Below are 24,898 nucleotides of genomic sequence, written 5' to 3'. Positions count from 1 at the left end.
AGAATTACAAAGGAAGGAAAGAAGGATAGAAGGAAGGAAGCCTTCCTTTTAAGCCGTTTTATTCTCTTAAAACTGTACTTGGGATCTCTAAGAGGCTCAGTTTTGGCTTTCAATGCTAGAGTATTTTTTTTTGATGGGGTCTCTCTCTGTTGCCCAGGCTGGAGTGCAGTGGCATGATCACAGCTCACTGCAGCACTGCAGCCTTGACCACTCGGGCTCAAGCGATCCTCCTATCTCAGCCTCCTGAGTAGCTGGGACCACAGGTGCAGGCCAATATACTGAGTTAACTTTTAAATTACTTGTGGAGGTGAGGTCTTGCTATGCTGCTCAGGCTGGTCTTGATCTCCAGGGCTCAAGCAATCCTCCTGCTCTGCCTCTCAAAGTGCTAGATTACAGGCATGAGCCACCGCACCCGGCCTGAAGTATTTATTCTAATCTAAGCTTTACTCCTTGCCTCCTGCTGTTCCAACTAGATAATCACCAGCTGTTATAGGTTAAAATAATACAGTTTCCCTTTGTTAAATAAGTAATTTTTATTGGTATGGTAATTTTTCATCATTCCTTTCCCACCCACTTCCCATATGCAATGCTCATATGATGGATGTTGTAAGTTCCCTTCTCCCTCACCCTAGTGACCTTTAATACATTATTCCCAAAGTTTCTCACACAAACATGACTTGAACATTTGAAGAACATTGAATCCTAACCAAGAAATCCTTGATATCATCAGAGAGAATTACAAAATCCTTCTGCAATGGGTCATACCCACAGAGATTTCAGGAAAAGAGATAAAAAACTTTAGAAGACAGAAAAAGGAGAGGCACATTTCCAGATGACTCAACATTCCCTGCAGCTTTTATGAAAGCAGTTTTACTTAATACTTCCAACCAAGCGTTAGCAATGTATGAGATCGGAATTAAACAGTAACTGGAAAAGGGCCATGTTTTTGCTAGTTATAAGAAACAGAGGATAATCTTTAGCTCACACGAACCTACTTCCATTATAAGACCATCTGATGGCAGCAGACCCCTAATTATGAATTTCATCTTTTCATATTTTAGATCAAACCACACTACTGAAAGGATGATCAGCGCAATCTTCATTTACAGGGCATCTGCTATATCCAGATAATGGGAAATAAACAGTTCCATGACATAGTATGGACAGGAGCTCACTGTACTCTGAGAGAGATAGGCATGTGCACAGATAATTTTAATAGCAATGCTCAACAAATATTAAAGAAGCTAGAGGAAGAGCTCTTAACTTAATAAAGAGGTAAGGTTAGGATGCCCCAAAGAGATGATGCCCAAAGTGAGATTTAATATGTTCAAATTACCGAGATTAAAATAGGAAGTAGAGGGATAAATATCATAGAGGGACACTAAAGGCTACTTTGCATAATGATATAAAGAGGTCTATTGAAATCAAAGGAGAGGAAAGTAGCTATATATTTCAGGTCTGATTCGTTTACTAAACATGTTTTGAAAATATCTATGTGCACACCCATCTGCATATATAAGGAGAACCAAACGCTCACAACTATTGCCCTAACAAAGCTTTCTTCCTTGTGGAAAGACTGACAATAAATATAAAATATAATTATAATACATAATTAGTAATTATATAATTATAAATATATATCATTAATTAGTAAATATATAATATTACAATTACTATTTATAAATATATGATTATATATAGGAAGATTATAATTATTAATAATTATATAATTATTCCATATAATTACATATTATTACAGATAATGTATTATATACTATTAATTATATAACATTATTAATAATATATATGATTTACATTAATATATAATAATATAATACAATTATTAGTAATTATATTCACTCCAGATATAAAGCAAGATAATGGGTAAAGAGTGGTAGACACAGGGAGGTGGGGTCGGGGAGGTGGTGATATTATAGATAAGACGACCAAAGGAACATCAGTTGTTTACCTACAGAATCAATTGATTTATACTGACTATCATCACACCTATGGCTAAAGTTTGTTAGCAAGCTAACACTGAAAATGTACTTACCAACACTTGCCCCACAAAGGTCTGGGCCGAAAGCAACATTTCTATACGATCACGAAATCGTCCCTGGAAGTGGAGGCTTCTTACATGGTTCCTAGGGATGCTACCTGATGTGAACAGTTCCTACAATCGAGAGAAAGAAATTGACAATGTGAGCTGGATCTGAGAGAAAGAAATCTGTTTTACTTATGTTGATAGAGCCTCTTGTGATGGTATCAGTCGAAAACCACTCTACCTTGTCCAAATCAGGGAACCCTGAAGTTGCTTATTCAATATTTCATAATATGGATTTTACTGGATTTGCACTTTCCTGGTTTTCCGCACAGCTTTTTTTATGCTGAAATTCTGCAATCTTCCTCTATGTCTTTCTCATGTATACTCAGTCCCAGATCCTTCATACTGACATCATTGCAACGATCAGAATTGGGAGCATCATGCTTTCTTCTGCTCTGGGTATAAGTGTAACAGTTTTCATCAAGATATGTGGACAAAGAAAAAAGATTACAAATTGATTTTTTAGGTGATTCTTAAGTGTCTGCATTTTGTGAGAGAAGGGAGAAGTTTTCAGCAATTTTGTGTTGCTTTTAGTTTTTTTGGCTGGTATTATATTCTGAAATTATAATCCTTCCTCACATTTATAGAATGTCTTTTTTTTTTTTTTTTTTTGAGACGGAGTCTCGCTCTGTCACCCAGGCCGGAGTGCAGTGGCCGGATCTCAGCTCACTGCAAGCTCCGCCTCCCGGGTTTACGCCATTCTCCTGCCTCAGCCTCCCGAGTAGCTGGGACTACAGGCACCCGCCACCTCGCCCGGCTAGTTTTTTTGTATTTTTTTAGTAGAGACGGGGTTTCACCATGTTAGCCAGGATGGTCTCGATCTCCTGACCTTGTGATCCACCCGTCTCGGCCTCCCAAAGTGCTGGGATTACAGGCGTGAGCCACCACACCCGGCCAGAATGTCTTCACTTATTATATTTAAATGTTACAGTAATCTCATATGATAAAGTTAGGCATGACTAAATAAATTTTATATTGATGTGGAAACCAAGGTATAGAGAAATTAAATGACTTTCCTAATATCAGGCAATGAGGAAAGGCTGGGGCCTGAGCTGGCATTCATTGTTTGCTGATAATATTTTAGAACCACCACAAAGAAATACACAAACCACCTAGGACTACCCACACCAAGCTAAATGACTCCCTCTGACTTTCAAAAAAGCTCATTTTATATGAAACCAAGATTTCCAAAATCAGTTAATGTTTCTACTCATATTTTCTGAATGATAAGAAGGGAAGTCTCATTTAAAAACTCTTTGATAAAAGTTTACATCCTGATCAATTATTTGTCCTCTAATACACAGGACTCATGTCTGTTTCTAAATGTTGTCTGAGAATTAATTTAAAAAAATACTAGGTATGACATTAATATAGAATACTCATTTGAATTCCATCATAAAATGGAGCTACCTTCTGTGGAAAAACAAATTGGTCCTAAGATATAATAAAATCATATTTATAGATGTAATAAATGTTTTAAATGCACATTTAAGGAGAGAAATTATAACTCTCCAAATAATTTTTAAAATAACTCTTCACAGTACACCTAGATTTCTGACTTTTTTTTTTTTTGCATTTGTCCAACTTCTCCAAAGGCTTAGAGAAAAACAGGTCACTCTTAATTTGATGAAACAAAACAAATCATTGAAAACTAACTCAACTTGATCAAACTCTTTCCTCAAGATTCAAAAGCAGAACGGTACAGCATTCTGGTTGCTCAGGCTCACTTCTTAACATTTCGTAACATTTGCTAAATATTTGTAATTAAAGGATACACCTGGATTGAAGTGTAGACATAAATTACACCCAAAGTAAGAAATGAAAAATATAGGAAATTGACAAATGTACTCTCACATTTTTGTAATCACAGAAAATGAACATAATGGAGAAGAACACTGCCTAGAGCAGAAGACTAAGACGATTTAAAAATCCTACAAATTCAGTTGTGCATTAACAACAACAAAACAAGGTAGAAAACAGGAGGCAGATTCATCAAGGCTATTTACCCATAAGTCAGTATCCCAGTATTCTTTCTCCAATTATTGTGCCACTGCTTAAAATCCATAATGTACAAATAATCAATAGAATAAACTTGTTTAGGAACAAAATCTATAAGCTTCAATATTGGCTAATTTTCAAATATGGAAAACAAAATTCCATATTACCAATAACCTTAAAAATTATCAATTTATAAATTATATTTTCTGTAGGTTTTAGCACTAAAAGAAATGTTTTAAGCAAATTTTCAATATTATAATGCACAGGTGAAATGTGCTGTGTTATGGAAATTGCTATAATCTATCAGAGAAAGAAAGTTTGGGAAGCAAAAATGGAAACAAACTACACAGGGTATAATAAAACTCTTCGTCTTTGACCTCTGGTAATAGAACATCCATTACACAGCATTTGAGAGCTTTATTTCAAGCTCTTAAGCAATGCCTTATCTGTATAATACATCATTTATCCTCATCATCATCATTTGCCAGCTGTTATTCAACAACATCAACTCCTGCTAAGGTTGTTTGGTTATAAGAAATGTCCTTGCATCTATGCCTGGATAGCACAGGCATGTATGCATGAGCTTCTCTGTGTATGTGCAACTCAATGTGTTGTCTTCACATAGCATACAAAAGACAATGTACACATGTCAGTACATATGCATTATGCATGAACAATTTATGAAAGCAAGGTTGACGTTGATGTCTTGTTCCGTTTCACCTCCTTTCTACAACCTAGCACAATTGTCTTGTTAAAATTCAAGATAGAGTCATGGACATAATGTTTATGAACCTTTTTTTCAGAACAGTGACCTCCCTTTCCAGAGCTAACATTAATCATTAACCATACAAGACATTGCTTTTTCCAGTGATGGGAGAAAAAAGAGGCCTGACCCTGTCTCTTCAGGCTTCAGAATGTGGCCTGAGGTCTGGCTTACTACCCTTTCTGAGGCACCAGGCCAGAGAAGCTGACTGTGTTAGCCTGAAAAACTGAATGAAGCTTAGATCTTTTGCTGAACACAAAACTACCCCAAACTCATCTGTAACTTCACACAAAGGGATCCCTAATAAGGAAACTGACCAAGATAATTCCTGTTCCCTTGATGATTTGCCATTTTTTAACAGTTCTCCAAATCAGCCTGAAGATCAGCAGGATGATGAGTCCACTGATGAAGGTCATAAAGGAGGAGAGAATGAATGCTACTTGGATCTCAGTTGTGCAGGACATTTTCTGCAAGTCTTCCCAACTATCATTTCGTAGCTTAGTCTGAAACATGTTTGAGACATCAGTAGAAGGAATGGCCAGACCATTTGATGACGTCGTGGTCACCTGGTAACAATTCCAGGAATCAGAGTTCACTGTACCACAGTGTTCCAACGTTAGGTGTGATAACCAGTGGGAGGTTCCAGGAACAAGGGTCTGCCAATCCCCCGGTGCCAGCTCATGGGTTGTGGACGAATACACAACTGGAGATGGCTGGGGCCTACAATATGAATAGTCAAAAAATCATAATTCTAGATCTGATTGTTACTGACTTTCTCTATGCCTTGAAGAAATCCCATTATCTATAGCAATGATCAGCTGGTTATCAGTTCAGTTAATGCAGTCAGATAATTTCAAATCAACTCCTTTTGAGTGAAACAACAGCCAACTATGTGTGTGAATGAGTTGGTTCTCCATCTGGGAGGATGCCACGTGCTTAGTAGGCTTGGAAGGAGAGAAGAGAGAAGTATTTTAAAGTTTTTGTTTATCCTTTATACAAAGGAGCAGATATGCAGAATGAATAAGTCTAGAAGATTCAGTGTACAGAACAAAGAACATAATTAATAACATTATTTTATATTCAGGATTTTTGCTAAAAGAGTAGATTTTAAGGGCTCTTGTTACATGCACACAAAAAAAGATTAACTCCGTGAGATGACAGATATGTGAATTTGCTTGACTACAGTCACTGTTTCACTACGCATAAGTATATTAAAAGAGCATTTTGCATTTATACTCATATGTGGAAGCTAAAACAGTGGATCTCATAAAGAAAGAGAGTAGATTTGTGGTTACCAGAGGTCGGGAAGGGTGGCCAAAGAAAGAAGTGGGATAAAGAGAAGTTGATTAATGGGTACAAATATTTGGTTTGATAGAAGAAATAACATATACTGTTCTAAAGATCAGTGAGGTGACTAAAGCTTATGATAATCTATTGTACATTTAAAAATAGCTAGAAGAGAAAAATTTGAATGTTTCTAGCATAAAGAAAATACAAATATGTAAGTTGATTGATATCCCAAGTACACTGACTTGATCTGTACAAATTATATGAACATATTATCCCACGTGACTTGAAAATATGTGTATCTATTGTGCATCAATCCAAAGAATATCACATTGTACTCCTTAATTACACACAATGAAAATCAAGATTGTCTTGAAACAGAAAAAAAAAGGGTTTTGTTTACTCTTTACGTAAGAAAGGCATAGTATAGAGTGCAGGTATTGAAGAAGGCAATTTAACTAGTATGGTCATTGGTTGATTGTTATTTCAGCCCATAAATCTGTTCCACTTATCTCTTCTTTATGGAACTCTCTCCTTTCTTGCTTTTATTATTGCCCTGGTAGCAAACCTTTTGGCCCAGCAGAGGTAAAGTTCAGAATGAGAGAAATTTCTTTGATTTTCCCTGATGTTTTCAAAGGTGTAAGAAATGTCATGCCTTTCAGTGTGCACAAGTGGCAGGTGAAATGTCAGAGCCCAGTGGAGGGCCTAGTTCACCCCAGTTATTATGAAGATAACCTAACACCAGGTGAAGAGGCCCAAGAGAAATCTTCACACTGTCCTTGGGAGCCCGCCATGACTCCGAGCTGTTTGGCAGGCTGCTTCAGAAGATAACTGTAGCATTTCCTAGAACTGCTGCCACAGTTACATTTCCTGCCTTTAAGCTTACCTATCATTTCTACAAAATCCTGTCATTGAGCTAGCTAATAATAAAGGGCGGTGTTTAAAAGAACACTGGTCGAGGAGTTAGGAGCCCTGCGTTCCAGCCTAGTCCTTTTGTTAAGTTACTGTGTGATGTCTAACAAGTCATTTTAATTTTCATAGTCTTTTGATTTTATGTGGAAGATAATACCTACTTGGTAGAATTATTGTGGGGATTCAAGAAGGTAGTGTGAACATATTTTGAAAAGCATAAAACTCAATATAAGATGCCATTAGCCATTTCAGTTCCTTTTTTGAATGGCATTAATTATAAAGAAAGGAGGAGGAAGAAAGTAAAGGAAAGGAGGGAGAGAAAGAGGGAAGGGGAGAGGGAGGGAGGGAAGGAGGAAGGAAGGAAGGAAGGAAAGGAAGGAAGAAAGGAAAGAAGGGAGAGAGGGAGGAAGGAAACAAGGAAGGGAGGGAGGAAGGAAAGAAAAAAGGGAGGGAGGGAGGAAGGAAGGAAGAGAAGGAGGGAGGAAGGAAATAAGGGAGGGAGGGAGGAAGGGAGGGAGGAAGGAAGGGAGGGAGGGAGGAAAGAAGGAAGAGAGGGAGGGAGGGAAGAAAGAAGGAAGGAAAGGAGGGAGGGAGGAAGGAAGAAAGGGAGAAATCACTTGTTTATCTCTTTCACATATGTGTGTGTGCATGTACACACACACATACACTTACAGCTATGTGGACAAGATCAGAGTTTCTAAGCCAAAATTCATCCACATCCTTTACTTAGTATTCTCCCTCTTAAGTAATGATTAATCTATCATTATCACTTTAATTTTCTCATTTTCTTCACTTTTGCTATTTACTATTTGTTAGAATGGAGAAAAGAAACAGAGACAGCGGTGGGGAGGGTTGCTCAACAGCAACACAGATTTATTGGACAAAGACTTGCAGAGGGGGAACACCAGACAGCGCTGGAGCCCAGGCCCTGCTTACTGACTGGAGCAGTTGTAGGTCTGGACAGGAGAGATTCAAAATCAGTCTCTTCAAACCCATCTTGAACCTAGAGTGACGAATGGTCCCTGTTCAGAACTGTCCCAGGTTCAAAACTGAAAGTCCAGTGTCTTGAGAAACCACCTTGTCCTAGCAAACTGCAGCGACTAGTCACCCCGCATCCCGCAACACGTCATCTATGCTGCACTCCAATCCTGCTGCCTCCTCTTAGCTATGAGGACATACAAACCTTTTCCTGGCCCAGGCCCTTACAGCACAATGCCTCTGTTCCCTCTGCCCAGAGCACTCACGTCAGTAGTGGCTGCTATTTTGTTGTTCTTCAGATCTCCCTTGGTCTCTCTTACGGCTTTCTGACCCTTTCTTTTATAGCACTTCATAGTACTCAAGATTTGTTGTTATGTGATTTACTTGTTGCCTGGTTTATTTTCTGTCTCCTTTCACAAGACTGTAAGCTCCACAAGCACGGGATGTCATTTCTGCTTTACTCATCACCGATTACTATGTCTAGTGTTGTACCTGGCACGTGCCTGGGAATATGTACGGACTTTGTAAATATTTGGCGATTGAACGAATGCATGTTGATCCTCAAAGATATTTGTTAGGTGAATGAAATACTGAATCTGCATCAACCTTAACCCAAGTTATCCAGAGTTCTCTGCTCCATATTCTCCACCTCTGACTGCAAACTGTTCTTGTGATGAAAGCATCACCCATAGTGTGTAATGCATGGTTCATACTGTGTGTGTATGTGCGTGTGTGTGTGTAGTGAAAAGGGCACCTGATTTGGATCAAGTGTCAAAGTGTCACCATCTTTGCAAATTTAAATTTGGTAATTATGGCCGGATGCGGTGGCTCACGCCTGTAATCCCAGCACTTCAGGAGGCCAAGGTGGGCAGATCACCTTAAGTCAGGAGTTTGAGACCAGCCTGACCAACATGGTGAAACCCCCCTCTACTAAAAATACAAAAAAAATTAGCCATGTGGGATGGTGGATGCCTGTAATCCCAGCTACTCGGGAGGCTGAGGCAGGAGAATCACTTGAACCCGGGAGGTGGAGGTTGCAGTGAGCTGAGATGGTGCTGCTGCACTCCAGCCTGGGCGACAGAGCAAGACTCCGTCTCAAAATTAAAAAAAAAAAAAATTGGTAATTATTCTCGGTTAGTGAGTTATTTGGTGATGGGTGGACATGTGACTAGGCATAGCCCTTTATAGCTTGGTAGCAGTTCAGGGTTCAGAACTTGGAAGTTAGAGAACTTTGAAGCAATGATACCCTTCACAGTAATGAAAGATAGTATTCTCCTTGTACTTGATGGTTTGATAAGAATAAAACACAATAACTATTTTTTTGACTACCAACTGCAAGCTAGAATCTTTGTTGTCTAAGTGTGTGTGTGTTTGTGTGTATTGAACAACTACCTTATACCAAGGACTGGCAGCACCAGGGTCACCAAAACAAATCTAGTTCATTCCCTCACAGAAGATAGAGTCAACTGAGGAAGACATTTACAATGACAAACTGCAAAAAGTGTTTAGAAAATAAACTAATCTAGTAAGGAGCCAGGGGGTCAGGAAAGCTACCTCAAATACATCATGTTTGAAGCTGAGGTCTGAAGGATGAGAAGCTTCCCAGGCCAGGACCACAGAAGGGGTTAAGGAGGCTGGGGTAAAGCATGATTAGGCTGGGAAGGAGAATGCACCTTTTTTTTTTTGAGACAGAGTCTTGCTCTGTTGCCCAGGCTGGAGTGCAATGGCGCAATCTCGGCTCACTGCAAGCTCCGCCTCCCGGGTTCACGCCATTCTCCTGCCTCAGCCTCCCCAGTAGCTGGGACTACAGGCGCCCCCCACAACCCCCTGCTAAGTTTTTGTATTTTTAATAGAGACGGGGTTTCACCGTGTTAGCCAGTAGGGTCTCGATTTCCTGACCTCGTGATCCGCCCGCCTCGGCCTCCCAAAGTGCTGAAGGGCATTCATCATCGGCCAGATGAAACGCCGTGACCCAAAAGAAGGCTGGGCGTGTATAAACGTGTTGCAGGACTTTTCTTTGGTTCGGCTAAAGACGGGGTCCTCGTCCGTCCCATGGCCATGAAAATTTAGGCTCGCAGGTGGTTTGAATGGTGAGTAGGAGAGAGTTGTAGTGGGTGAAGAGGAAGAAAAGGGGGAAACGAACTCTCGCAAGGCGAGTCCCTGCTAGGGCGCTTCCCGCCTGCAGTTTGAATCCCAGGTTCCACACAGGAAGAGGAGGGGCCAGGCTCCTCCCTGCTCCAAAGGTCACGAACTTCTGTGTCTCCACCCCAGCGCGCGTTGTTCCTAGTGCACAGGTTGGTTGGAGGTTTTCCGGGATCGCTTCCAACCTGGCTGTCTAAAAGGGAACCAGATTATGCAAGGCTTTGTGTTCCAGCTTAGGCTAAAAACCAAGAACAACTTTATCCTAAGGTCAAGAGGAAATATTTGATAGGTTCTAAAGAAGGGAGGTAAGTGATTGCATTTCCATTGTGAAAGCGTCACACTGGTTTCCATGCAGAGACAGCTGGTCCCGACCCTGACAGAACGCTAGTCCTGGTGGGATGGAGCTGGTGGGAAGAGACACAAGTGCGCAGATGTGAGTGATGTCTGGGGAAAAGTCAGCATTTGGGGCGTGAGGGTCAGGAAGCATCAAAGCTGATCCTGGGTCTCTGAGTGATACCTCTGGGTGGTTTTGGGGGCTTTTCACTGCTATGCCTTTAATAGTAAATCTAAGAAATGAAGACTGTGCTACGGAATCTATTCTTTTTTTTTTCTTTTTTAAAATTTCAGATGAATTTTTTAACATGTCAGTGATTTGATTAGAAAAATTGCTTCATTTTGTACACATTTCTGCAATTTGCCTCTGGGCACTCAAATATTCTGGAAAATTATACTTTGTAATGGGATTGAATAAATGTTTAATTTTTAAAAATTTACTCTCATCAAGAAACATGCCATATCTGGGAAAGGAAAGTAAGAATTACATTTTTTAAGTGTAGATAACAGCACTCATGAATGTGTGTGTGTGTGTGTGTGTGTGTGTGTGTTTGCAATGCGTCCGGAAGTAATAAATTATATTGTAATGTTGCCTTTTAAGTGCCTATCCATTGCACTTAATGCTATACCCCCACATTTCTCTATTTCTACAAGCAGAGTTTTTCTTTTTATATCCTCAGAGCACATTCATACCATTGGGAAATTGCAATGTTGAGAAATGCTAAGCCTCAATCTTCAATTCGTGTGGCCAGTCAATGGCAGAAGCAGGTCTGAAGTTGGGAATGGAAATGGCTGTAATGCCACAGAGCACTAGAGTCATGGCGAAAGCCCATCACAGCCAGCTACTTCTGGGGAACTCTCTCCTTGCTGAGTTTTTATATATATCACTAAGGAAATTGACTTAAAGATTAGAGCTTCAGTTTCTCAAGATGTGTGTGGAGTTATTTAAGTCACCACGTCTTTACCTTAAACCTTCTTAAGGATTCATTTTTGGTTTGACCCCTCTTTTTACATTTCACCAATAGGGTACATAACATATTAATTACTTTTAGAGAAGTTCCCTCAAAGGGAACATTTTTTTTTTCTCTACAGAATCTTGCTCTGTCACCCAGGCTAGAGTGCAGTGGTGCGATCTCAGTTCACTGTAACCTCCGCCTCCCAGGTTCAAGTGATTCTCCTGCTTCAGCCTCCTGAGTAGCTGGGATTATAGGCACACAACACCACGCCCAGCTAATGAGGGAACGTAATTCAATCCGTATTTTATTTAGCCCCATGACCTATTGAGACTTACCCTTTGAAAAAGGCACTGTATTTTCTCTGCAGTCTGTTGTTCCCTGTGTATTCTAAATGGACAAACCGCAGCAAGACGTTCCACTGTGATGTGAATATTAACCCAATAACAGGATGTCTGTGATGCTCTGTTGTGCATATGGATCTGCTTTTAGAAACTAACAACTCTTGAAAGAATATTACAAACAATATAATGCATTTAACATCCATATGGAAACTCTGAGTTTTATTTGTATTTTTTGTTGAATTTGTTAATACACTTCTGAAATATAAGACTCAGAACAAGTTTCTTATGCTCCCTGAAGCATAGTTTTCTCATCAGTGTAAAGAAGAGTCTGAACTGATCTCTGAGATCCCTTCTGGCATTGACATACTACCAATCTTTTATTCTGTAATCTTAGATTATTTCTGTAATAGACTAAACACCTTACCATATTTCTAGAATCTGACCTCATTCTCCAAATGGACTCTTAAAAAATGAACACAGAGGAAGAAGCATCATTTCTGAATGGCTTTTTATTGAAGGCATCCTCTTTAATAACATAACTTGAAATCCAATTTGGTTTCTTTTTAGATCTCACAGAATTACTTTTCTTCATAAAGAGAATGTGGTTACCTTGGCCACTGTCTCTGATTTCATCTCTAATGCTACGGCCTTGTTCCCTATGTGGTCTGATTTAAAATATCCTGACTAACTTGACAGAAAGATCATCTCTTAAAAGATCATCTCTTACCATTGCTCTCCCTAGTCTCTCAATTCCTTTTTTCTCACCAATTTGCTTTCTGCAGTACTGCAGATCTGTGCCTCATTTTGGGTGTTTGCAAAGTGCATTTGAATGTTCATGCCTATATCAAATACTTGGGGGTATTCCTTGGGTCTATTGCTAAATATAAAGTAAAACATTGCTCAGTTTCTTTAATTTTTGGATTTGCGATTCCTATTTTTTTGTATTAAATACTTGAAGAGTGGTGTTCATAAATTGTGGTACAAATTCAACAACAAAAGCTAAAACATGAGTCTTCTCCATTCAGCCAGTAGATGGAAGTATTTCATAGGGAATTAGCAAGCAGCAAGCTTTTGTTGTTTTGGGACTTTTTTTGGTGTTTTTTTTTTTTTTTTTTTTTTTTTTTTGGTGGAGGGGGTGTTGTTTACTTTTTGTTTATTTATTTTTTAAAAAAGTTAGAGGAACCTGTCTGGAATAAAAGTGGAAAGGGGAAATGAAAAAGAAGAAAGAAAAGACTAAGAGAGGGGCACCCAATCCCATAACATGCAGGGCTTCCAAACTGATTCAACCTCAGCAAAAACCTGTTTTCTGTTCAGGCTCTGTCTATTGTCTTCTGTGATTTTGTTCCTTTTGAGAGAATAGGAGGATAAATTAAACTGTTGATAACTCTGGAGTTTTTTTAAATATTTTTAATGTAATCTCTATAGATCCTTGAGAGTCCTAAAAATCTTTTCATGAGAATGAATAATGCAATCAGTCTCTTCAGCAATCAGGCCAGCTGAGCATCAAGCTGGTGATTTTATTGGAATGCTTAATGTCCACCACAAAGCAGAGTGAAGGAGACAGCAGTGGAGGCTCACTGTTGGCAGTTCTGACTAGCAACTCTGGCCAAGCTTCTGATGCCAGCCCTTTGCCCATCCTCTCCACCACTCCTATTTGGAATTAGTGGTCTGTCATTAAAAGACTAAAGCAAATCACCAGGCATTGGCCCAGTGGCTGGTTGCATTATTTCCGTGGGTGCTGTGTGAACGTGTTTCCGAAATCCTAATTACAATGAACTGTGTATTTGTTTGAGTCCCAACATGAGGCTTAGGTTAAAAAGCATAGGAGATGAAAGCCATCTTTTCTGTATCAGATCTTGTTGAATTGGCACGTTCATGCAAAAATACTCCTTTCCACAGCCTTCTGTCTCCTTGTGAGCTCTGGCAGGAGTTGAAAGGAGTGGCCATTAGATCCATCTTTGGTTTGAGGATAGCCCAGTAGTTTTTCAATTAAGGGAGAAACTAAAACGCCATAGATAAAATAGCTCTCCATAATAAAATTTATTTTAATTCACATATTTACAAGAAAATACAAACAAATGCTATAAGATGCATGCACGAGGCAAATGAAATACCCTGAAACTGATTAACATATTCTTATGCAGAGCTTTACTTATTCACCCAGCTTTGTTCTTTCTACCATCAAAGGGTAATGTTGCCCTCCTTATTGGTATTTCTGACTTTCTTCATCAGTATTGTGATTTTAATTGCATTTGTCTAAAAACTGCCTTTCTATGCAATGCCCTTGATGTGGAGCTGTTTGCATTAATACATTTATTTTCTTTTTTCAGCATGTCCTTGAAATATGGGTCTTTGGAATATAAAATGCAAAAACTATATAGATAAATATCGAGGTACAAGAATCATTGAGCATTAAATCTGTTTAGCACTTATTCCTGTTCATTCTTTTTAGAAAGGAGGAAACTGATACCCGGGCAGAAGAATTTGTTCTTCAAACTATGAATGCAGAGCTACCCCAATTCATCCACACGCATAGTATTTCGCAGAAAAAAAGAAAACCTTATGATGTCAAGCAGTCATAAGGACTAATGATAAGCTTATTTGGCAAAACCTTTGATTTGGCAAATCCTCTGAGTTTTAAAATATCTTCTAATCTTATTTCTAACAAGCATTGAACTGATGGGAGAAAAGGGAGTACTACAGATGAGATAAAGATCAAATCCTTTGTGGCCAAGAGAGATAGTGAAAGGAGAGAGCATAGCAATTTGGTGGCAAGATTTTATTTGCTTGTCAAGGTAGCAACTCTGTATGGAATGGCCATCTCTGAGCAAGTGACCTCTTCCTCTCCGCATGTATGCTGTGTCCCGAGCGCCCTGTGCCCTGTGTCCAGCGCCCTGACGAGCCAGTGTCATTGCAGTTTCTTCAAAGCAAAGGTCACTGTTGGGAAATTTTGCCACCAGAGGGCAACACTGTCTAACTTTTGCTCTTAGGGACCTGCCAACACCCCCACCAACTTCCACAACTTCCACCCCCTTTTTAAGGAAAAGTGTGTGTGTGTGTGTGTGTGTGTGTGTGTTTTCCCCAGGAGTATGCCAAATAAACCCTTCAGAAGTCACATCTTTGCAGTCCCTGATCAGAATGGGGGGAAAGAAATGCAGTCCTGATTAACAATGAGATACAGGAGAGCCCTTGGCAACTTTCCTGGCAATTACCTTGGTGCTCACCTCGATGAAACTGGAAGGACAAGTGTTTGGGGCTATAGATGTGAATCTCACTAGTATAACTAGGCAGGGTGGTTGCATGTAACACAGGTAACTCTGTTCATTTTTTAAAAGAGTCCATTTGGAGAATGAGGTCAGATTCTAGAAATATGGTAAGGTGTTTACAGTCTATTACAGAAATAATCTAAGATTATAGAGTAAAAGATTGGTAGTATGTCAATGCCAGAAGGGATCTCAGAGATCAGTTCAGACTCTTCTTTACACTGATGAGAAAACTATGCTTCAGGGAACATAAGAAACTTGTTCTGAGTCTTATATTTAAGAAGTATATTAACATCTGAAAATCCAGAGAGGATTTAGGTTTGCAAAGTTCATTCTTGTCCTGGATCACCATCCTTGGATTAGTTAACTTAGTGAAAGAACTAAAAAGTAAACTCGTTTATTGCATGTCCACTCAAAATGTCTTCCTGAGCATGGACTTTTCTTGCAGCAAAGACCACGTTACAAGATGATCTCAGCCATAGATTATTAAGGTCTAACACAGACATCAAGATGTAAGTGGGAGAGTCTTAACCATTTTCCCCATTTAATGTGCCCATACAAAATAAAAACACAGAAAGGTAGAAGGTAATTAACTAATTTTCCCCAGAAAGATCGTGGTGATGTTAGAAGGCTCGTCCAGGACTTTCTTTCTTGGCTTTGTGAATTATCCCTAACCCCTTCTGCAGCTAGAAAATAAGCTTCTGGGAGCTCTTTTGGTTTCTGGAGTCTTCTTCTCAACCTGTCTGTCACACACTGGCTGTCATTTTCCCTCCCTGACCCGTCTCATATCCTTCTCACTGCTGGGTAAGTTAACTCTTGGCAGTGGATATACTCAGAGTCTAATACCTGGCCTGACCACACAACACCCAGATAACCACACTGTTATCCTTCCCGCCCAAGCTCAGCCTAAGGACAGTGGCTCCCAGGGAGGCAGATCAGCCGGCTCTGCTTCTCTGTTTGCTGAGAGTTTCCAGTTTGAAAAACACACATCCCCATTTAATGGATCATCTAATGGAATTCACCTGCTCCTCGAATAATCGTTGAACAAATTGATAGCACACAGTAGTGAGGCTTCTGGGCTTCAATACTACCTGACTGATTCCAGTAGATGGAATGAAAACAACCCAAACAAACCCCTGTTCATTGTTTAGAAGCTCATTATTCACAGGGGAATCATGGCCTCTACAAATTAGAGCTCCTCTACCGGAAAGGCAAGAGGGTCTGTGGCCAGGGGAAAAGTGCCCTGAATCCTCTAGGGAGGGCTTTGAGTGCTGGCTTTGCTACTTATCAGATCCGGGGAAAAAAAGGAAAAAAAAAAAAAACCCTGCGGAATCCATGGAGATAAAATACCTACCCTACCCTGAAGCCTCGTAGACAGTATGAGGTCAAGTTAGGCACCATGAGGAAAGCTCTTTCGTGTGACAGCACTCAGGCACTCAATAATAATACAGTAGTCCCGTCATCCACAGCTTCACTTTCCATGGTTTTAGCCACCCATGGTCAACTGTAATCTGAAAATATTAAACATGAAATTTCAGAAATAAAAGATGTCTATGTTTTAAATTGTACACCATTCTGAGTAGTGTGATAAAATTTTACATTATCCTGCTCCACCTCCAGGAAGGACATGAATCCTTTTAACCAGGGGACCCACACTGTCTCTACTCCCGGCCCACTAGTCACTTAGGAGCCCTCCTGGTTATTAAACCGACTGTCGTGGAATTGTAGTGCTTGAGTTCAAGTCACCCTAATGATACAGAAGCTAAAAAGAAATTATTTAGGCAGATAGTGAGGGTAAGAGAGTCCTCAGTGGAATTTCCCTTTTAATAAAAAGCAGTCCCCAAATTATTTCTTTTCTCACAAACAGCAGCCTGAAAAATGGAGCTACAGACATAAGCAAGCTGGAAGATTGCACAGGTGACTGCCAGCAGCTGTGCAAATAGAAAAGGGCTACCTGAAAGCCAGTTATGTTCAACGTGGAGGCTCCATCTTCCCTTTTCTTTGTTGCCACGTGTACAATAAAGAAGCAGGCAACATGGCACCCGCCAGGTAGAGAACCCGTCTGCATAATAACAGATTAGGCTGGGGCAGCCAGTCTCTTTGCACACTATGTAAATGGCATATCTGGTCCAAACAATTCTTTGTCCCCTATGTAAATCAGACACCACCTCCTCAAGGTAGTCTATAAAACTCTGTGCATTTCACCAAGGAACTGGCAACTCATTTTCTCTGGGACCCCTCTCTGCAGTTAAAGAGCTTTTCTCTTTCTTTTGCCTATTGAACTTCTGCTCTGAACCTCACCCTGGTGTATCCAAATCCTAGTTTTCCATGACTGTGGAACAAGGAACCACAGGTATTACCCCAGACAAATGACACGGCTTCACTTATTCATAATGGCCCCCAAATGCAACCTTAGTGATGCTGGCAATTCAGATCTGCCAAAGAGAAGCCATCAAGTGCTTTTTTTCAGTGAAAAAGTGAAAATTCTCCATAAGGAAAGAAAAGAAATTGTATGCTGAGGTTGCTAGGAGATATAGTAAGAGCAAATCTTATATTGGTGAAATTGTGAACAAGATATTGCTATAATTGTTCTATTTTGTTATTAGTTATTGTCGTTAATATCTGATAAATTAAACTTTATTGTAGCTCTGCATGTGTAGGAAAAATCGTTGTACTTTATGCACGTATTGGGTTTCAGGCATCCACTGAGAGTCTTGGAACATATGCCCTGTGGGTAAAGGGGGACTACTATAATAATAGCTGTTATTTATTGAGCACAGAGTTCTATATTAAACAGTTTTTGCAGACTGCCTCACTAAATCATCTCAACAGTAAGTGCATAGTAGTGTGAAAGGAAAACAAATCTTGGGACCCCAAAATCACTAAGTTAAAGGGAAAAATCAAGCTGGGCACTGTTGGGGCAAACCGGCCTCCCATTCTATTCAAAGTCATCCCTCTGTTCACTGAGATAAATGCATATCTGATTACTTCCTTTGGAAAGGCTAATCAGAAATCAAAAGAATGCAGCCTTTTGTGTCTTATTTACCTGTTACTTGGAAGCTCCCTCTCTGCATCCAGTTGTCCTGCCTTTCTGGACCAGACTAATGTACATCCTCATATATCGATTGAGGTCTCCTGTCTCCCTAAAATGTATAAAACCAAGATGTACCCCGGCCACCTTGGGCACATGTCCTCAGGACCTTCTGAGGCTGTGTCACAGACACGTGTCCTTAATTTTGGCAAAATAAACTTCCTAAATTGACCGGAGACCTGAGTTAGATATTTGGGGTTCACCGTAGACATACATTGATCCACTTTAGAGATTAAAAATTTCAGGGGCAGAGACACTCATTGATTTGCCCATGGTCTCTGAGCCAATAAGTGGCGGTTTTGACTCACAGCTCAGTCAAGCAGGCTCCAAAATCGTTGCTCTCACTATTAAGCTTTACAGACAGATGTGTTGCAAGCTGCTGTCTGTATCTGGGACAGTGAAACCTTCAGCATCTGAGGCTGCTTCTCTGTAAAGAGGTTAAACCTCCTTCCTCTTTCTGACCATATGGGTCATTACAAAGGGGCACTCCATGTTAATGAAGGATCTTTAATGGCTTTAGGTAACTCCTGATTGCCTCCACCACTCTGATTTGGAAATCATGCTCTATCTAAGGAGACCTCTTCAGTCTAATGAGAAAGAAAAGGGGGTGGAAGTGGGGGAAAAGGGAAAAATACAGGAAAGGCTGAAGCCAGTCACCACACCTAATTAGCTGCATTTGCAGCCTGCACAGACAAGAGCTCTCCTGAGGAGCAGCCAGATGAGGAGGGTGTGTTTCTTTGCAGGAAATGTTGTCCCCTAGGAGACAGGAAGAAGTGGGCTCTAGCAGGTGGAACCAAGGTCATCTAGAAGTATTTCAGTTTGAGGTCTGAACTATGGAGACTGGGAATAGCTCCAGAGTTCAGAAATGCATCAGGAAGCGGGTATAACCTATGATACATCATTCGCCATTCCTTGCTTGGTGTACATGTCTGGGATTAGTTTGTCCCTTCTCTTAATATTTTAAAAGTACTATCTCCTTGGTTTGGGTAGGGTAGGAAGCCGAGAGTTTCAGATCTTCTTTTGCAGCCTCCACAACATCTTGCAAAATCTGTTCATATTTTAAACAATGAGCTTGCTGGAAGAGAGAGCTATGCGATGAGAGTGAACACACACGCGTAATGAAAAACTATGAAAAATAAATTTAGTACTTTATTATAACCTCAAGAGTGCAACCCGAAGGAGGGATGTGAGATCCGGTACTGTTTTTAAGGAAGAGACGGTAATAATGACCAGGTAGAATTTAGAGGATAAAGGAGACAGAGTCATTCCAGATGAGAAAATGTCAGGAACTGTAAGAATGAACGTATGTGAAAAGGAGGAAGAAATAACATTTTTGGGATCTAGCCATTTTACACTTCCTTTACAATAACAGTCCTAGATAATGAGTGTTATGATACCCAATTAACTCTAGGATGTGAGTTGATGTGCCTAAGATCACAGACTTAATTAGGAATAGAAGGCCCAATCTTGTGATCCCAAAGCATGGATTTTTTCCCTTATACGATGTCTCCTCTTAATTTTAGAGTGTGATTTACTAATAAATGTCTTTCAAAAAGAAAAAAAAAATTAAAACCAGAAAAAAAAATCCAGTTACTATTTATATGATATGGTAGGAGAAAGGACTTTCTAAGCATAAAAAGAATGAAAAAAGTAACCAAAAATAGATTTCTTTGCTTATATGACAATTGAATTCTTTATAGTTCATAAACATCATAAAATTAAAGCCAAGCAATACATTTTTACAACAAATAATTGGTACAAAATTTGGTACCTCTTATAAATAACTCATAAAATTTGTAAGCAATACTGAACAGTACTGGAAAAATGAAAAGAAACATTAACATTCAGTGATGAAGACTACGGCTAATATTTGATAACGATGTGAATACTCATATAAAAGAAAGTCTTCTTTGTCATGAGCACAAAAATGTTACCTCATATACAGCTGTTAAAAATGTAAATATTGCAGAAGTATCAAAATATTTATTTTGTTAACTGAGTAACTTATTTATTTATTTATTTTTGAGATGGAGTCTCACTCTGTCGCCTAGGCTGGAGTCTGGAGTGCAGTGGTGTAATCTTGGCTCATGGCAGTCTCTGTCTCTCAGGTTCAATTGATTCTCCTGTCTCAGCCTCCAGAGTAGCTGGGATTACAGGCATGCACCACCACACCTGGCTAATTTTTTACATTTTTAGTAGAAACAGGGTTTCACCATGTTGGCCAGGCTGGTCTCAAACTTCTGACTGTAAGTGATCCACCCACCTCGGCCTCTCAAAGTGCTGGGATTACATGGATGAGCCACTGAGCTTGGCCTGGTAACTCATTTTTAGGGTATCTATCCTCAAGAAGTAATTAGAACTTCAAAGTAAACTTCAAAAGAATAATTTTTGTTTTTAATGGAAAAATAATAGCAAGTACCTAATTATTAAATGAAAAGAAAATAAATAAAGACATCCATTGGTGGATTATCTTGCCATTCATAGTATGGAAAATTATGACAAAAGAATATTAAATTTTTTTTTAAGTAGCAACATTAAATGTACAATATTATCTTCATAATATTGAAATTTGTATGCTTAGAAAAAAGACCAGAAGGAAATGTAATATAGGGTCATTTACTATCTTTTAGTGTGAAAATATAGGGATTTAAAATATATATATATTTCTGGCAAGCCGCAGTGGCTTATGCCAGTAATTCCATTATTTTGGGAAGCTGAAGTGAGAGATTTACTTCAGCCCAAAAGTTTGAGACCAGTCTGGACAACATAATGGGAATCCCTTGTGTACAAAAACTAAAAAAATTAGCCGGACATGGTGGCGTGGGCCTGTGGTCCCAGCTACTCCGGAGATGGAGGTGGGAGGATCACTTGAGCCCAGGAGTTCTTGAGGCTACAGTGAGCTGTGAGGATATTAGTAAGCTCCAGCCTGGGTGAGAGTGAGACCCTGTCTCAAAAAAGAAAAGAAAAAAAAAGTAAAAAAAAATTGTTAAAATACACTTTTTATTGTCTTTAAAATGAAAATGCACTGTATTATGGTACATATTTTAAGTAAAATAATCAACTAGCTTGCCATTGTTCCTTTATTCATTCATTCATTGAAAAGTCATTACAGAGAAGCTTCTATGTGGTGGCAGGCACTTGCCCACTATGCTGCACAGAGTCCCTGCTCCCAAGGAACTTTCAAGTGTATGATCCAGTGTAAAATTACAAATGAAAATAAGTATTATGAATGAAGAGGATACATTTCTATAAGAATTCAGAGGCTGGGCACAGTGGCTCACGACTGTAATCCCAGCACTTTGGGAGGCTAAGGCCGGTGGATCACCTGAGGTGAGGAGTTTGAGACCAGCCTGGCCATCTAAAAATACAAAAATTAGCTGGGTATGGTGGCACATGCCTGTAATCCCAGCTACTTGGGAGGCTGAGGTAGGAGAATCGCTTGAAACCGGGAGGCAGAGGCTGCAGTAAGCCAAGATTGTGCCACTGCACTCCAGCTTGGGAGACAGAGTGAGACTCCATCACACACACACACACACAAAAGAATTCAGAGTAAAGTAACCTGCTCCAAACTACTTGACAGGAATAGTTCTCAACTCTGATATTGGAATCACCTGGGACACTTAACAGACGACAATCCCTAGCTTGCTCCCCACCCTTCTCTCCTCCGTCCCAGGTCTTACTCTCCAGGTGACATACCCTTCAACCTGGTGGTTGGAGCACAACTGGGCTGAGGTGAGGAGAAGATGCAGACAATGGAACTGGACATGGCTAGAGTCAGACAAAGTGTGCGAGGCTTCTGGGTCCTGGATTTTAACCTGTGCATTTATTTTCCTGAAAGCACTGGTAAACCTTTGAAGCATTTAAGCCTAGATTTGACAACAGATTTACATTTTCTAAATCTTTCCTCTCTCTGCAATGAGAAGAAGAGATTGCTGGGGAACCAGAATGAAAAAGGGTGGTCAGTGCACTATCATAGGACAGTGTGGAAGTGGATGAGGGTCAAACAGAGGAGGGTGGGTGGAATTGACAGATATTTATGAGTAAAATAGTGATGACTTGTTTATGACTGCATATGGGAATGGTTGTAAGACACACTAGTATTTATCATGTGAAATCTAATTGAGATTTATTTCCTAGATGCAAAGAGTCGCTAACAGCTGGTGAGCTTTATCATAATTATGGGAAAAACGCCCTTTATAATGTTCCCTTAACCAAAGTGAATTTGTAACAGAAAGATATTCCAAGATTAAGTATAAATAAAAAATAATTGAATTGTTCAAAGTCCCAAATATGTATGTAATAATGAACAGGGCCTGTCCCTAGGTCACCGGTGAGAAGTCTGGGCTTCTAGCACATTAGGCCACATTCTAGACCCTTCATGGTTGTCAGCATGATGAGGCCAGACTTTGTCTTGACACACTTATCCAATAATCCTGAGATGACTGGTATTTTCTAGGTAAGGAAAGAAGAACATGACTATTAGAATGTCCATCTGTATTTTATTTCATGCAAGGGACAGTGAAATTTGATTCCTCAACCATACTTTTACAATGCAGTTTCCCCCTTTCATTTGCTGTATTAACTGATGTATTTCTCATTCTCCTTTCATTAAAGAAAAGACTTGATAGGTCATGGCAGATTTTAATCTGTTTTAATAGAGCAAAGCATTTGCTTTGAGATAATGTAGGAAATCAAAGACTGGGCTGTATGAGACCATAGGGGTATCCCAAGAGCATGCATTTTAGATTTTTCCTGCTTCCATCCTACCAACAATCTGGGACTGAAGTGTTTGCAGATCTTTTGTCAGACAAGCAGGTAAGTACTGAGCAACTGGTAAAGTGTTTATCGCTGGGCTATAGATGAGGTTAGGAACACACAATAGCCACCTCAGCTAATTGGAAGTGGGATAGGTAGGCAAAGGAAAATATTAAAAAATAAACTCGAGGTGATAAAGTGTCTTACTAGGAATGAAACGCTATAGGAAAACAAAACTTGGCATTTTGGGATAACCTTTAAAATTTCAATTATTTTGGAACATAGTAATTAATAATTTTGTGGGCATCATGAATTTTTGTCGTCGTTGTTGTTTATTATTTTTTGAGACAGAGTGGCTTGATCTCGGCTCACTGCAACCTTCACCTCCTGGGTTCAAGCAGTTCTTCCTGCCTAGCCTCCCGAGTAGCTGGGATTATAGGCACCCAATACCACAACAGCGTTATGAATTCGAATTTAGTATTTTAGAGTGATCTTAATAGGTGGCAACATAATTGGCTTCCCTGTATCTAAATCTAGATGTAACTCTGTTCTCTGCTCAGCACTGTCTCTTGGCTGTAGGTAGTGATTGAATTAAACAAAACAACAACAACAAAAAACCAAACACGAAAACACACATTTATTTCTTTTGAAAAAATGACCTGGAAAAGGAAGTCAGTAGCTAAGTTTGGGATAAAAGTTAAGTGGTTCCGAAGATTATACTTCTTAGACAGAAAAGAAAAAAAAAAAAAAAAAATAGAGTCAAATGCTGAGTTCAACTCAGAATTATCATGCTCTCTACAGAGAAACGAGAGTGAGCAATCTGTGGAACTATTTCTGCCAGAATTTATTTTAATAGCTGTGTAAAGCCTTCAGTATTGAATTTATAGAATCATTAATTGTCTAAGGGGGTCACTTAAAATTTTAAGTTATACTTTACATAGCATTTTATGGAAAAATGATGTGTAATAGGGGTATTTTCAGATTTGCAAATTTGAGAAGGCCTAGGGACATTCCCCTCATGAATGTATATTTCTCCCATCCAAGTACTGCTTGGCTTCTGAGGTCCGATGAGATCGGGTGTGTTCAGTGTGGTATGGCCGTAGACATCAATGTATGTTTCTTAAAGTGTTAATGATCTGATGAAAAGAACAAAAAAGAATTCCCTTTACCTAGTCAGATAAGGATTTGGAGATAAGGCAGTTTTAGTAGCCAGAGTCATAATAGATTGATAAGAGTAATAATAATGGAAAAAAAGGGGGTGGGAGGCAGAGAGGGAGAGAGAGAGAGAGAGAAATGTAGTGATATAGGTAGGAGGTTGGAAGCCCTTTTAAAAAAAACGCATAAATGCATATTATGGTTAAGAAAAATTTTTGTGAGCCAGTTTCAGAAACATTCAGTGGAGAGTTCAGGGACTTCAGAATTCTAGTCCTGGTTCTGCTCCAAACTAACTCTGTGACTTTGAGGAAGTCGTTTATCCTCTCCGATCTTTAATTTTTTTTCTGAACCTTAATTTCTTCATCCATAAAATGATCGCAGTGGCCTGGGTAATGCCTGAGGTACAGTTCAGTGATTTTATGGCTTGTAGGTAATCATACTATATCGTTTTGCATCTTTTTTTTCTTCCATTGAACATTATATATTGAATATTTTCCATGTCAGTAACATTACTTTAAGACATCATTTGAATGACTGCATAATGCTTATTACATTATCTTAATTATTTAGCCATCTCCTACATATTTAAGCTCTTTCCAATGTTTTTATGATTAAAAATGCTGCATAAGCATCTTTGTAAATATTTGTCTCCATCTCCAGTGAGCTCCTTGGGTTGAGTCCTAAAAATAAAATTACTATTTTAAAGACAATGAGCTCCTTTAAAGTGTTTGATATTTGTTGCCAAATCTCTTCTTAGAAAGCTTGAAATATTTTTATGCCTACTGGAACTCCTAGGTCTTTTCCATTTCACCCATATTAT

The 24,898-nt window shown here is 39.3% G+C and overlaps 1 protein-coding gene and 1 long non-coding RNA gene across 2 annotated transcripts in view; one reads left to right on the top strand and one right to left on the bottom strand.

Moving 5' to 3' along the window:
• The window catches only part of KCNU1 (potassium calcium-activated channel subfamily U member 1), a 168,748-nt gene extending 158,763 nt beyond the window's left edge, over positions 1 to 9,985 (bottom strand). The window contains exons 1-3 of the mRNA XM_009212873.4: positions 9,942 to 9,985; positions 5,183 to 5,585; positions 2,054 to 2,173 (exon numbers count right to left, since the gene is read on the bottom strand). Of these exons, the coding sequence (XP_009211137.1) occupies positions 2,054 to 2,173; positions 5,183 to 5,585; positions 9,942 to 9,985 (567 nt within the window). The remainder of the gene's footprint in view (positions 1 to 2,053; positions 2,174 to 5,182; positions 5,586 to 9,941) is intronic.
• Positions 9,986 to 10,402: 417 nt separating this feature from the next.
• LOC103886738 overlaps positions 10,403 to 24,898 on the top strand; it is a 28,904-nt gene continuing 14,408 nt past the window's right edge. The window contains exon 1 of the long non-coding RNA XR_650530.4: positions 10,403 to 10,489. This is a non-coding gene — a long non-coding RNA (uncharacterized LOC103886738). The remainder of the gene's footprint in view (positions 10,490 to 24,898) is intronic.

Source organism: Papio anubis, chromosome 8 (assembly GCF_008728515.1).
Source record: "Papio anubis isolate 15944 chromosome 8, Panubis1.0, whole genome shotgun sequence".
NCBI lineage: Eukaryota > Metazoa > Chordata > Mammalia > Primates > Cercopithecidae > Papio > Papio anubis.
Note: the sequence above shows the minus strand (reverse complement) of the source record. Positions and strands in the feature narration are given on the sequence as shown.